This window comes from Ursus arctos, unplaced genomic scaffold (assembly GCF_023065955.2).
Source record: "Ursus arctos isolate Adak ecotype North America unplaced genomic scaffold, UrsArc2.0 scaffold_29, whole genome shotgun sequence".
NCBI lineage: Eukaryota > Metazoa > Chordata > Mammalia > Carnivora > Ursidae > Ursus > Ursus arctos.
In genome coordinates this window covers 35,064,746-35,079,717 of record NW_026622974.1, presented here as the reverse complement: position 1 = coordinate 35,079,717, position 14,972 = coordinate 35,064,746, and the positions used below count along the sequence as shown (strand labels likewise).

Below are 14,972 nucleotides of genomic sequence, written 5' to 3'. Positions count from 1 at the left end.
AATACAAGGTCAAGCTTTCATATAATTCATAGACGTCCATCTTACTTCTTTTTTCCTACTTCCTAAAAGCTCTTACAGATTTTGTGCAGACAATGTGGAGTTGGAAGGCTGCACTGATGTTTCCCTTAGTCTAGAGTTTCGGTCCACAGTTACGTAGACACGTAATTGCCATCGTTTTAGAGGGACAGGCTCTTCTTTCTCATTATAGTGTTTCTCCAGTCTTCTGTGCCATCCTTCCTGTTTGCTAGTGATTCCTGTAGCAAGCCACCGTCCTTCAGTAGGAAAAAGTGTTTGCCATGCTGTGCCATGCCAGCTTTTTGCCTCCCCATCAACACAGTATTCATAATCAGAGTAATAATGACCTCTCTCAGGGTACTGCCTCAGAAATCGTACTTCCTTTCATAACCCAAGAATAGTTTTTTTTCTCCCAGCAGGCATTAGGCATCCATCTTAAACTTATCCCACCTTATTAGAATCATCTTGTTCCTGGGCTGTCTCCCCCGCTGGCATGTTAGCACCGCGAGAGAATGCCTTCCCAGTGTGGTCTGTGACTGGGACAGTCGCTGGCACGTAGACAGCCCTTCATGATTAAATGAATTGAATGAATGAAGCCAGCCTGCCAGCCCACAGAAAGGAATGCCTTATACTATTTATCCTGGTATTATCAGCATGGGCTGGAACCATGCTGAATTAGTGAGCTGGAAAAAATCGCTTCATGTTATGTAAGATGTTAAATATATTTGACAGATGCTTGAAAGAGTCATTTTCTGATATTTTTATATTTACATTTATATTTTTTATTTTGTAAATGAGGTTTGATTTTAGAAACTGTTTTATAATATAAACTCTCTTTTCCATGCCATTAAAGCATTCTGTTTCAGAACATAACTTTCAACATGAGCCATACCTACAGAACAATACATATTTAAGGCATGGTTTTATATATATATTTTTGAAGTCTACAGTACCCTTTAAAAGGAACATTTGTGTATGGCTGTGCTTATCCTAAAGAGTCTTTTCTAAAGCTTACAATTATTATGAAGTTCACATTTTCCAGTATTTTCCAGTTTTATCTTTCTTGTTTATTAGCACACCCCAAAGCACTTAGATAACCTTTTCTTTTAATGCTAATGTTATCTTGTGCAGCCTACTTGACAGCATATTTTTTTACTGATTGAAATTTCAAATCTATGTTGAGGAATTGAATTTAATAATACGAATTTGTTAACTAAGATAAAAGAACACTAAAAAGGTCTAACATATTACGTAAATGTATTGAAGCATTTTAAACTTAACATCTGGTCAGCTATCACATCAGCCTAACCCTGTTTGTTGTGGTTTAAGAAGATTGTTTTTAGGTGATGACTCAAAGCAGAGACGTTATTTTTAGACATCTTAACTTCCTCTCCCTCTTCCTATTCCCAACTGTCCAAATTCAGGTGCACAGAATATGGAGACTCAGACCTTATAGCCAACAAGAAAGAGACCCTCTTCCCCTTGTTTTTAATAATAATATATACTTTTGTAACTGTATGTTCCAGAAATGTAACAATGGAGCCTGAAGCTGTAGCTTCACTTTCGAGAATAAAACTGAAAAGATGAAATACAGGGAGTTTTCTCAGTGTAATGAAACAAAATTATCCTCAAAATAAATGGCAGTTAGGGAAAGCAATTTTTGCTGTCATGGATAAAAGCTAGAGAACACAAAATCAGCATTTGAAATATATTAACTCACAGTGTTTTAAATAAAAAGAAGCTAAAATGCATTGTACGGTACCTGTTCCCAAGAATGATTGCAGTTTCTTGTTATTAAGTCCTGCAAAATACATTCTGTACTTGGCAGGCAAAACTATGAACCAGAGATGAAAAAAAGACGTATTAGGTCAGATTTTAAAGTTTTTCTTTTGGGGGGGTGTGTGGTGCCATTTTGCATTATTTAATCAGCTCTCTTATGCAGCTGTTCCATCCCAAGCTCATATTCACAGGCATCCAAAAGAAAATAAATCTTTGATATTTGAGGCAATAATGAAGATTAAAGGTCCCCAAACCTCTGCAGTTTACCTCATTCATCTGAAAACTTCTAATGGGAAAAGCGTGGATTGAGAATCAAAATTTCTTCCTCAGTCCATTATTGCCACTTAATAGCTCTGTCTCCCGAGCAAGTCACTTAATTTTTTTCAGCTTCTGTTTCTTCATTTGCTTTATGTAAATCACAGTTTGTGCTGAGGGTGAAAGCAGTCCACATAGGCTTCCTATGCTATGAAGTGTTTTATAAGTGTCGGGAGGTCCTGTTATAATTCCCATTTCGCAGATGACAAAGGGCTAAGAGAGACTGCTAACAAGTTGGCTGAAGGTCACGTGGCTGGCAAATAGAGATCTAGCTTTAAGATCCCATGTCTATAGTATCGGTATTTTTCAGCATCAGTATTATTGACATTTTAGGACTGATAATTCTTTCTTGGGGTGGGGGACTGTCCTGTGCATTATAACATGCTTAGCAATACCCCTGGCCTCTACCCCCTAGATGCCAACAGCATCCCCCACTTTATGATAACCAGAAATGTCCGCAGACACTGCCACATGTCCCCTTGCAGGCAAAATCACCCCAAGTTGAAAACCACTGGTCTGTGTGATTCCAGAGCTAAAGTTCTTAACCCCTTGTATGATGACATTCATCAGTATTATCATCATTCTGAGTGGTTCTCGCTCGGAATACTCCATGACATAGCAATTTTCAGAATTGAAAAGGAGATAACTGGTTTTCATCCAAGGTTTCCCTGTTTCTGAATATGAACAGTGGCATTATCATCTTTGGAGGGTCCCCATGAACTGTTTTTACAGATCCAGGGTCACCTGATGGAGACACTCTCCACAGTGAGCCGAAAGTCAGACTGAACGACCTTCCCCTGTAATTCTGTGACCATCCCCTCAGGGGCCCCACTGTTGTCTCTTGAACTGCCCCTTCTCATCTGGTAGGTGCTTGGGCCCCTGATATCAGCTGAGAGCCACGGGAGAAAACACGTGTTTTCATAACCATGATCTCATTTAATCTTCACAGTAAGCCCTTGAAGTTTGTATCTATTGTCTGTGTTTACATTTTGTTTAGGAATCTTAACCTTTCTTCCTTGCCTGCTCCTTCAACTTTGGTGTTCTCACTGTGGAACCTGATATAGAAAACTCAGCAGGAAGTTGATATGGAAACTCAGCAGGTGCCTTTCTCAACAGCGCTGTATGAAGAGTAACATCCTTCTGAATTACTCAACATAAAGCAGATGCTTTCTGCCCTGTGTGACTCTTCCTTTTTCCTTTCCCCTTAACAGGGATCATTAAATACATGCCTCCTTTGACTGCATTTGGGGACTTAAGAACCAACTGTCCAAGAGCAGAACGTGTTTATTTCCGTTGCTCACTCTTTCCCCCCAACAAGGCCAAGCGTGAGCTCGCCAGTCCTCCCACACTTCCCCATCTTTGTCGCTAATCTGCATTCTGCTCTCTTCCTGATCCTGGCACACTTCCCAATTTGTTATCACCTCTGAATGAAAACTTTCCAAACTTTTATGGTTAACTTCATTGTTTGTTTCTGTGTGGTTGAAAACTATTGGTAAAATAGATGCATTTGATCTGGGCCTCATTGAATTTGTAGGTAGACCTGTCTGAATTTTTTTACACATTAAGTTTCAAGATGAGTTCCTACTGACAAGCACAATAAATATAATTGAATGTGATGAAAAACACTGGCATGACCGGAGGAGAGGCTAGCCATGAGGAACTGGACCTGCCCGGGAATCTTCAGGACTCGAAATTCTGCTCACGGAAGGTCCAACACAGCGGCTGGAACCAACGGGAGAGAGGACTGGGTCACTTCACAGCAGTACAACTTGCGTGTCAGTTCAAACTGTTATTTATTTTAAAGTGCATGTGAATCATGTCAATTACTACATGGTTCATTAAAAAAGGAGTAACTGGCTCCCGTTGTAAAACGGCAATGTCCGCCCCGACCAAGAGTCATTTTTCTTTCTAAGATCAGCCTGCACCCTTATTGACCAGATTTACCTGACTCTGATTTGATGTGCACTTAGCCGTTTCATCATGTTGTGTAAGTAAAGCCTCGTGGGTTTTTCTTGCTTCTCCAGGTGGCCTTTTTGAAGATGTAACCGTTGCAGCCGAGCTGTCCCCTCCCCGGCGGACAGCTCCCCGGCCCGGAGCATGCCGGAGGCCAGCGCAGACGCAAGGAGCCGAGCTCCAGAACAAGAGCGTTGCACTGAACTTGGGAGCTGACTTGTTGACGTATAGTCTGTAAGAGTTCACTTCAAATCTTTGAAGAACCAAGTCTGCGAAGAAAGTTATAGTAGCAGAGAAGTTATGTCCCTGTTTCCCACAAAGGAATCTTCAAATATGTGCTGTGTCAGCCGCACCTGGAAGGATATTCGCTCGTGCAGCCCCATTTGTCCTTTGGGGATGCAGTGAGCGAGTCCGTTGGTGGAACTGAATGTTAACTGCTATACGTCCAGGCAGATAGACTTACAAACTTCCCATTTGGTTTGTTGAAAACACATTTTTAGAAAGAAAAATACAGAATTTTGTATACCTTATTCAGAAGAGATGCTCCGTGAATAAATGTGTGTCGAATGAATGATTATCAAGTTAAAGGTTTTCCTGTGTGTGCAGACTTGCACGTGTTCCTTGGTTCCTTTACCAAATACTAATGCCCGTCAATCAACAGACCTCACTGGCCTTCTGTTCCAGAATTGTCGTAATCCTTGTGTGCCAGAGCAGGTGGAAGGAGAAGGACGGAGCTAGAGGGAATCCTACAGAGCGTGGGTAAGCTGCTGATTTCCCCGAGACTGTTTGATCCTGGCCTGTCATCGCCGGCTCCGGGCAAAGCTGGAAGGGGAGCCGGAGCCCGGCAGCTCTCCTTTGCCACTCTGCGATCAGGTCGACCGGCTGCATCTGCAACCCTACGGGCTGCTCATCCAGCCTACTGGCATTCGTCTGAGCCTACAGAGGCCTCACTCCTCTCTCCGCAAACACACGGGGTTTTACCTCCCCTAATTTCCCAACACTCAAAACATCGGTGTCCCTCGGCCTTGTGCTTTGGTGAACTTTTAGTTTCATGGAGACACTTGCCTGCCAGCAGCGTGGCTTGGTGGGGCACTCCTAATCTGTCCCCGGCCGACGGGCCAAGGCATAAAACCCATCTGTTTGACCCTGCGGAGTCCCTTTATTAAGCACAGTTGGAAACATCGAAGATCTCTGATATGTCCAAGACACGCGGCCAGAGACAAGAATTCGTTTGGCTTCTAGTAGGCTACTGAGCTCCCAAACACCGAGCTGATTTTTCATGCTTAGATTTCTAGCCGTCCCTGTAAAGCAGGTTTTTTCAACGTTGGCACCATTTACATTTGGGGCCTGGTGATCTTTTGTCGTGAGACACTGCCCTGAGCTGTGGGGAGGAAAGATCTTTTCCCTGTACCCTCCGAGGTTCCATGGCTGCAGCTTGCAAATCAAACTGATAAAAGACAGATTAACAGAAGGAAAAAAACCAATTGAATTCCATACATCCACACAGGAGTTTCACAAAGGAATGAGACTCAAGGAGGTGGTCAGATAATTGAGGTTTATATACCGTCTTAGGCTAAACAAAGAAAAAAGAGTTTGGGGCTTCTTGGCAGGGGAGGCAAATTATAGGAAGGTGAAGGAAGGAAATGTATGGTAATAGGGTTGTCTTGTTATGCAGATAAGAGTTTCTCAAGTGATAAGAGTTGTCTCCCAAAGTAGCTCTCTTCCTGGTACAGAGATGTCTTTACAAATGGAAATTTCCTTTATAAATGGAAATTTCATTTACAAAAGAGGAAATTTATACTTTATTTTTAGGCAGTTACACGGAGGTAAAGAGCTTTCTCTGCCTCTGCTGGCTCTCGATTGTCTTTAACTCAAAGTAACCCTTCTGTCACCGCGGTGGATTTCGGGGGACGTGGTCTTGTACCCCTCAGTGCACTGAAGGGTATTTAGCAGCGTCCCTGGCCTCACCCACCAGATGCCAGTCACCCCCTACCCCAGTTGTGACAACTAATAACACCAGCAGACGTTGCCCTGCTGTCCAAGATCGAGCCCAGTGGAGAACTCCTGCCTTAGTGAATGAAACAATATTTGGTGACTGCGTATAGTTGTGTGTTGCCACTGACATGGCCATTACCAAATCTAGGTCTTTTTGTGGCATGAGGTCTGGCCTTAGTGTAAATTGGTTTCACAAATGAATGCATTAATGATGAATATTTGTGTGTGTGAATATTTCTTAAGAGTTCCCTTTGTATTGTTGGAGACTAGAATCAGTGAAGCAGAGTTCCGTCTATTCATGAAATAGAAATGTCTTCTGAGATAGTCTTTCTTCCTCTGGAAAAGGAAGCAGCTGTGACCGTGCATTTGCAGTGGAGGTGTGAGGGTGCTCATGATTCAGGACAACTCTACCACTCAACGAAACCCAGCTAGAAGAGTGTTCCAGTATACTAACCTTGTCTACGTAAATTCCAGTTGAGTCACGTATAGTTAGACCCCTTCACCTCACTCTGAGTGTTAGGAGGAGCCAAGGCACAGAGAGCTAAGCACACCTTCTTCCTGATGGCACAGGTGGGGAACGGAGGTGGAGTGGTTGTGAGAAGCTCTGACGGAGGGCAGGAGTAAGAGGAGGTCGGTTGGTCTGTCTGTCCGTCTCTTTCTCACACACACACACACACACACACACACACACGATTTCTGACTATAGACTGCAGTTACTATGTGAAGTTGCAACTGTCATGCAATGTAAAATCTGGCCATGGTGAGCTTCTGAAGCTCATCAGGTCTCCAGCGGCTCTGCTAGGGATGGGAAGGGAGGGCCAGCACCGCTGAGCCGGTGCCCCAAGTGAGCTGTTAACATCTGAGCACTGGGTAGGTCTGAGGGTAGCGTGTAAACCTGTAAAAGTCCTTTTAGGGCCACAGGGAGTGGAGAAGGGAGGGAAAAGGAAGCCATTTTATTTATCCTTTTCTCTTTGCTAAATAAAAAAAAAAATTGCTTCTCTGTCTCTGAGAAGGAGACACAGAAATATTCAGCATTAAAGAGATTTAGTTAAACCACATAAGGAGGGCTAGAGAGAATTGAAGCAGGCTGTATAAGCTCACTGTTGGCCCTTGGAAGTCATTCTGCATTAGCCTCCTGTGTCTTATGAGTACGATTCTGGAATGCATTCAGTAGCAGTCCTAGATAATGGTAACACAAAATTTTGATACACTATTAAGAGGTTGGAAAGGAAAAAGAAAGAAGAAAGAAAGAAAGAAAGAAAGAAAGAAAGAAAGAAAGAAAGAAAAGAAAAGAAAAAGAAGGAAATCGACCAGGGGTTAGCCAGCAAAAAGAGGAAAGGACATTGTGGGTAAAAAAAAAAATTGTTCACCATCATCAATTGAGTAATTCTATGCCTGATGCTGTTGGCGGTCTTTAACATAAATTACCTCATGCAGTTCTCACTGTAACTCTGAGACTAATGCTAATATTTTCCCATTTTACAGACAACAGGGTAAAAGCAAGACAAGAGAGCCATTTGTGCAATTTGCTGTAGTCAGAGGACTCTGAGTAAGAAGCCTCTGGGTGAAAGAATATCAAACAGAATAGATATAATGAAGCAGGTTTTTTAAATAATTGGGAATAAAGCAAGAAACAGGGCAAGAAAAACACCATGTAGCATTTGAAAATGATTGAAGTTAAGGAAAGGAACAGGAAAAGTAAAAAAGAAACTAGAAACCCCAGAAATGGTAAAAATCCAGATGCCAGTCAAAATATAATAATAACAGGTGCTATTTATTGTTACCATATCCCAGGCCTTGCTCTATGTGCTTCATGTATTATCTCTCTTTTAATCCTCAAAATAATCCTATGAGGTTATTCTTACCATCCCTATTTATATATATTTATATATGAAGGGCCAGAGGGTAGGTGGATATTTCAGACACACAGTAAGAAGCGGAGCTGGATTTGGAGCACAGGCACCTAGTCATTATTCCATTGAACCTCTTGGATACCAGTGATGGAATTAAAACAGTCAAGAAAGAAAGACAGAGGGGCGCCTGGGTGGCACAGCGGTTAAGCGTCTGCCTTCGGCTCAGGGCGTGATCCCGGCGTTGTGGGATCGGGCCCCACATCAGGCTCCTCCGCTATGAGCCTGCTTCTTCCTCTCCCACTCCCCCTGCTTGTGTTCCCTCTCTCGCTGGCTGTCTCTATCTCTGTTGAATAAATAAATAAAATCTTAAAAAAAGAAAGAAAGAAAGAAAGACAGAGGGGGTGGGGGGCGGCTGGGTGGCTCAGTTGGTTAGGCGTCTGCCTTTCGCTCAGGTCATGATCTCAGGGTTCTGGGATCGAGCCCTGCATTGGGCTCCCCACTCGGTGGGGAGCTTGCTTCCCCCTCTCCCTCTGCCTGCTGCTCCCCCTGCTCGTGTGCTCAGTCTCTCTCTCTGTCAAAAAAATAAATAAAATCTTAAAAAAAAAAATGGCGGAGGGGGGAGCAAGGAGGAAGGAGGAAAAGAGGGAAGGAAAGAAAGGAGGAAGGAAGGAGAAAGAAAGAGGGTGGGAAGGAAGAAAGGAAAGAAAGAAAGAAAAGGAAGAGGAGGTCGACGAGGACCGGAGCCATATTAAAACATGGTGTGTGTAGGGAGTGTGCTATTTCAGACAGGGTGAGCTTTACGTGTATGTCTACTTTTGGTGCCGTATATGGTCACAATATTTGAATTCCCATCTCCAGTGACTATGGAGATACATTGTTAAACGCCAACAGATTGAGTAGAAACCACAACCTGACGCCATTTTGCCAAAATTAGATTGACTAAACAAGAGTACACCAAGGCTAGCAAAGCTTGTTTGATTCCACTGAGTACAGAAAACCCGACCAGAACCAGGCCCTCGGATGTAATTGACCTCGCACTAATCACTTTGGTAATTAAACCTGATCGGTGGCCCCTGTAGTAAAAAATGCTAACAAGGTTAAATGGTTTTGTATGATGGATAAAGCCAGTCTAGCTGTTGTCCCTGAGACAGTTGTTTTTGTCCTTAATGTATAACAAAGATAATTGGGACCCACATTTGATTATAATTCAGTAATGTAAAGATGACTGGTATATCGTAGCATGTAGTTAGAAAAGCATTAACGTTTATCTTACACATCAGAGGGATGGTTCCCACTAATTGCTTATCTAAAAGTCCTACATCTCCTTAAATACTCAAGAGCACTCAGTGTAACTTAATATAACAATTTCTCTTTGTTTGCCTCTTGAGATGCTTCAAGCTTCTATCTACTGAACCAGAGCTCATCATCATTCCTTAATGGGGGTGGGAGGGGGGAGTGGAAGGGGATTACATGGAAATAAGTTCTTTTAACAGGATAATTTTCCTACTTTTAAGAGGAATGATAAACACTTGCTTAAAAGAACGTTTTATTTTATTTTTTAAAGATTTTATTCGTTTATTCGGAGACAGAGAACGGACAGAGAGAGAATATGTGTGGTGCGCGTATGCGCACACGTAAACGTGGAGGGGGGCAGAGGGAGAAGGAGAAACAGACTTCCCCTGAGCAAGGAGCGGGATGCTGGGCTGGATCCCAGGACCCTGAGATCATGACCTGGGCTGAAGGCAGTTTAACCAACTGAGCCACCCAGGCACCCCTTAAAAGAACATTTTAGAAAGCATCGAACCTATACCTTACTATTCTTTTTAAAATACAGTTTCATTTTCAACTTGTCCTCAAACCTGTTACAGATAAAGTAAGAAACCCATTTTCAGGGTCCCACATTTATGCTAGGGCCTTTGGCTACGAGGTGCAATAAACAGAGGGCAGGGTTTCCCCAGACCCACCTGTGACCCACCACAGCCTTTCTGGTCAGAATGGGAATTGCTGACAAGATGACTCCATTTCATGTTTCAATAAAAATTTTTCCTTTTATCTAATGTTTTGGAGGAAAAAGAAGGATTTGTATTGCCATAACTTGTTTATACACACTCTATTGGTGTTCTGGTTACAGATTTCAGTGCGTCTCCCAAAAAGAGCCAAATCAAGAACACTGTAAGTGGGTAGCTTCATTTAAAACTTAATTTGGAGTTTCTGGCTGAACCTTTTCTAAACTCAAGAAAAATAGGGCTCGTTACCCTTTGCCCAGAACCTTCCAGGCCTGAGTAGGCCACGGCAGGCTTTCTGTAGACTACAGCTAGAAAAGAAATTGTGGGAACAAAGCGCTTTGCACGTGCTCATAAAATAACAAAATCTGTTTCTTCACTGAGTCTTCACAAACCGTGCTTGGGAACACATCTCTCTGACTTGCATCTCCCCTTCATTTCCCACCACCCTCCCTGCCCCTCCCTAAACAATACCATTTTTAGGAAGATGAGCCAGAAGTGCCAGCCTTGGTTACTCTTGTATTCCCTTCCAGAATCAAGACTTAAGGGTTGTGACCTCTTCATTTGAAACTATTGGAGAACAAGAATTCCTGTCCCCTCAAAGGGACTTCTAGCTGCACTAAGAATCAAATCAACGTGAGACAGATTAACAGGAGAAAATCAAATTTAATAGTGTGTATATGAGGAATCCATACAGACATGGAAATTCCAAAGACAGGCAAAATGAGGTCTATATATCATCCTGAACTAAGGAGAAGGGGGTAGAGATCTGGGACTTCAGAGGGAAGAATGCAATTCACTGGGTGATAAGAAGTAGAACGTATGTTTGGTAATTAGATGTTTGCCCTGCCACACAGATGGGTCATCAGATAAAATTTATCGCTGCTAATAACCTCATCCTGAGAAAGACCCCCCAATTTAGATTCTTCTAGGCAGTTACAGGAAGGGCAACTGTTTCTTTTGAGTCTGTAGGGTCTCAGTTGCCTTCAGCTCAAAAGAATCTTCATGCCAGAGTGGCCCATCTATAGACCTTTCTCCTCATAGGATGGTGAGAGTATCAAAATTAGTCACTATTAGCTTTTTTTTTTCTATGATAAAGTCTTTTTTAATTTGACTGTAGTCATCATTAGTTTTATGTCCCATAATAGTACGTATTGGACTTAGAAAGTATACCATCCACTTACACTTTCTGAAAAAAATTAGTTACAGCTTCTCCCTTTCTTCCCAATGTCCTGAATAATAAACTCGACAAAAGGCACTGTAAGTTCTCTCAAGTGTCCTCGTGATCATAAACCTTAGTCCAAATGTTAAAGAATTCTTAAAAGGTACACAAGGTAACAAACGCATTTAAATAAAATTCCACATTCTAATTCAATAAAATCTGAGAGGTGATGATGTCGAGAAGAACAGGAAAAGTGGCCCAAGGTATTCTCTCCTCAAGCACAGACAAAAGTCATTTTATTGTTGATATTAAGAGAAAAATAAGTTGAAATCTATCCTTAAAACTTTTTAAGAGAAATCACCAGTAAATTGGAAATGTATGTGTTAGAAATCACTAGAGGAAACAAAGAGGACTTGATCAATAAAACACATTTCCTGTGTATATCTTCAACCCTGTGATAATTGTTCAAGGCAATTTTAGAAGAGCTCGTTTCAATACGTGTGTTTATTTGTTCCTCTGCGTTATTCTGTCAAGCCAACGATGTCCTCTAAATAAAGGCTTTGTCTATGGAACATTTGGTGGTTGTGTTTCTTACACAATCAAGAAAGTGTTTCTGAAATGTGCACTGTCATTAGACTTGGTTTTGATGGGATTAAAACTGAAAATGGAGGTGAGAAAAAGCATATAGGAAGAGAGCCCTACAAAGCAGTGAGTGATGATATCAAACCACCAGAATGGACCCCAATGATTGTGAGAGTCCAAAGAGGTCCCCCTCAAATGAATGTGGCAGAGAAGATGCTTTTGTTTGGGTGACACAGGATTTGTTGTGGGCTTTGAGTGATGGTTAAGATTTGGAAAGACAGGAAGAGTAGCATTCAAAACAGCAAGAACATTTGGCTAGATTGGAGGAATTAAGAGGGGACAATGAATGATAAAATAGGAAGGAGTTCTTCGATTGTGGGAGGCACTGAATGCCTATCTTAACTTCTCAGGGATCAAGCACAACACGAACAGGAACTGTGTGTGTGTGTGTGTGTGTGTGTGTGTGTGTGTGTGTGTCCCCGCCCCTGAGGGCCTCTGTGTGTGTGTGTGTGTGTCCTCCCCTGAGGGCCTCTGTGTGTGTGTGTGTGTGTGTGTCCCTGCCCCTGAGGGCCTCTGTGTCTGTGTGTGTGTGTGTGTGTCCACCCCTGAGGGCCTCTGTGTCTGTGTGTGTGTGTCCACCCCTGAGGGCCTCTGTGTGTGTGTGTGTGTGTGTGTGTCCTCCCCTGAGGGCCTCTGTGTGTGTGTGTGTGTGTGTGTCCACCCCTGAGGGCCTCTGTGTGTGTGTGTGTGTGTGTGTGTCCACCCCTGAGAGCTTCTTGAGCTTTAGGATTTAAATGCAATGATTAATGCGCTCCTGGGTGGCTCAGTCGGTTGGTTGAGCATCTGACCCTTGATTTCTGCTCAAGTCATGATCTCAGGGTCATGATGAGATCGAGCCCCGCATTGGGCTCTGTGCTCAGACCACAGTCTGCTTGGGATTCTCTCTCTCCCTCTCTTTCTGCCCCTCCCCCACTCCCATGCACATGCTCTCTCTAAATAAAGAAATAAAATCTTTAAAAAGAAATAAATAAATGCAATGGTTAAGAGTGAAAGAGGCCTAGCATTAGACTGCTTGGGTTGAAATGTCACCTGTAGGGTGCCTGGGTGGCTCAGTTGGTTAAGCGTCTGCCTTTGGCTCATGTTATGATCCTGGAGTCCAAGGATCCAGTCCCGCGTCGGGCTCCGTGCTCAGCAGGGTGTCTGCTTCTCCCTCTGACCTTCCCCCCTCTCATGCTTTGTCTCTGTCTCTCATTCTCCCTCTCAAATAAGTAAATAAAAATAAAATGTCACCCGTATAACCTTGAGCTAGTTCCTTAGTCTTATCTTTAAAATGGGGTAAAAAACTAGCATCTGTCTCACAGGAGTTTTTGAGTATTACATGGGTCGCGGCATGCACAGTGCTTAGGACAGTGCTTGGCTCACAGCGCCTGGTACATTCTAGCTGTGGTTATTATTCAGTGAATTTGCTCTTCTCCACCACTCCTTCCCATTGCCTATGAAATTTACTTTCTGAGGCTGTAAGCAGAAATACGACATGATAAAGGTGATGCCTTAGGAAAATTAATCTGCTAGCAGAGCACAAGGTAGATGGAGAAGAAGAAAGAAAGACCATTATTGCAAAACAGGAAGAGGCTTTCCAATTCCAAAGAAAACGATCTTAGAATGTCTTCACCAAAGAACTTTGTCAGTGCTTTTTCCTACTCTGCTTTTAATTATTGTTGAAGGCCATTGAAAGTACAATAGGATACATTACTTTTCCGTTTGCTGTCAGTTTAGGTCTAACCATGCAGGATAACCTGTTTCGAGTATTTTATATGTACACCTTTTAAAATGGGTTCTCTATCAGAGTCTTCCCTTGTGAGCAGAAAAAGCTTTCGCAAAAATCTTTACATGAGGAAGGGAATCCAGTCCAGAACTTTCCGACCAGACATTTTACAGGTATGTCCTCTGGACTAAAGTTCAATTTACCTTCTATGTAATTTCCGAAAGTACCAGGAATCCTTTTTTGTTGTTCAGTGTCGCTGGTTCTCAGGAGAACAAGGCAGTCTCCATGGCGAACAAACCCTATTCCCTTATATTCTTAATTCTCTTGTGTGTTTGTCCCCCACCACCCACTTATGTTCAGAAGTATGCTATGGTCACAACAGTGCGAAGGATGAGTGTTTGACCAGAAATACCACAGATGGAAAGAAGTTGTTGACTATGTTACTAAATTTCATATAAGTGAGTACTTTTCTTCTTAGAGAATAATTCAGCGTATCCTCAAAATGAATTAGGACCTAGCGTTTGAGTAATTTCTGTTTATGTAGTGTGCGTAGTCCACTCCAGCTCAGGGAAATAGCCAAAGGGGTCAGATGAGCAGGAACAAACCACATTTCTCTGGCTCTTACCCCACCGACTGTGGACAGTCCTGCCACTCGCTGCAGAATGCTCGCAGTGTCGCTACGGTGCCCTCGGGGGCGCTCGCACGAATCGCCTACCACCCGTCCTCTGTCTCAAGGCGTCAAATCGCCTACCACCCGTCCTCTGTCTCAAGGCGTCTGCCAAGTTCTTCCTTCTCTTCTCAAGCAGCATCATTCGGTGCAGGTGACGCACTGCTGCGGTGTCCCCAGTGGCTGTCCTGGGTGAAGCGCGGCATCTCACTTTCCTGGATGTGCCAGTAGACTCAAAGGGTGCCATTGTGTTGGAGATTTCAATTAGCCAACGTTTTGCTGCGTCGTGCACAAGTAGGGAGAATGTAGATTCTCTCCATTTTGTACTGTACTCGGTGACATGGACCCCAAAGCAGTGTTATCCCACACCCCAGTGCCTATAAAGTTTTTAGTTAAAATTGCTTTATCATTTTTTAAAATTTGAAGTGCCCAGCCCAGCAACTGGACTTAAAGACAAATTTTGAGTACTATACATGAACACACCATTCTTTGAACCAAGCCCATGTGCAGAATTCTCTCTTCTTTTAAAATGAGTTTCTCCCAGTAAATCTCTTGGTCCCTGATATAAAGACACTCCTGCCAGAAATTCTAGATATTAACACTGTTTGGGTTCTAGGTGGGACTCCGGATACATTGTTACTTTTTTTTGGCTATTCGGCCTTTACAAAAGTGCTGTAACATAAGCATTAGCCATTTTGTTTTCTTTTTTGTTTTCAGGCGCTTTTATAAAATTACTAAGTTCGTGGCTATGGTGATGGTGAATTTATGCAACTACATTCTGCGCTGGAAAAGCTGTCTTCTTTGTATCTTTGCTCATTCAATTTCATTTGACAGAGAAAATTGCTATGAAGCAAAACTTTCATGTAGAGCTTCCAGATGAATC

General features: G+C 42.8%; 1 protein-coding gene across 6 annotated transcripts in view; it reads left to right on the top strand.

The window, feature by feature from the left end:
- UBE3D (ubiquitin protein ligase E3D) overlaps nt 1-14,972 on the top strand; it is a 367,577-nt gene that overhangs the window by 142,607 nt on the left and 209,998 nt on the right. Inside the window, exon 10 of one of the 6 annotated variants that reach the window (XM_026507001.4) lies at nt 4,134-11,647. The exons of the other annotated variants lie outside the window; for them this stretch is intronic. Within the exon in view, the coding sequence (XP_026362786.1) occupies nt 4,134-4,154 (21 nt within the window). The 3' untranslated portion in view covers nt 4,155-11,647. Of the gene's footprint in view, nt 1-4,133; nt 11,648-14,972 lie in introns of those variants that run through there. 6 annotated transcript variants of the gene reach the window in all.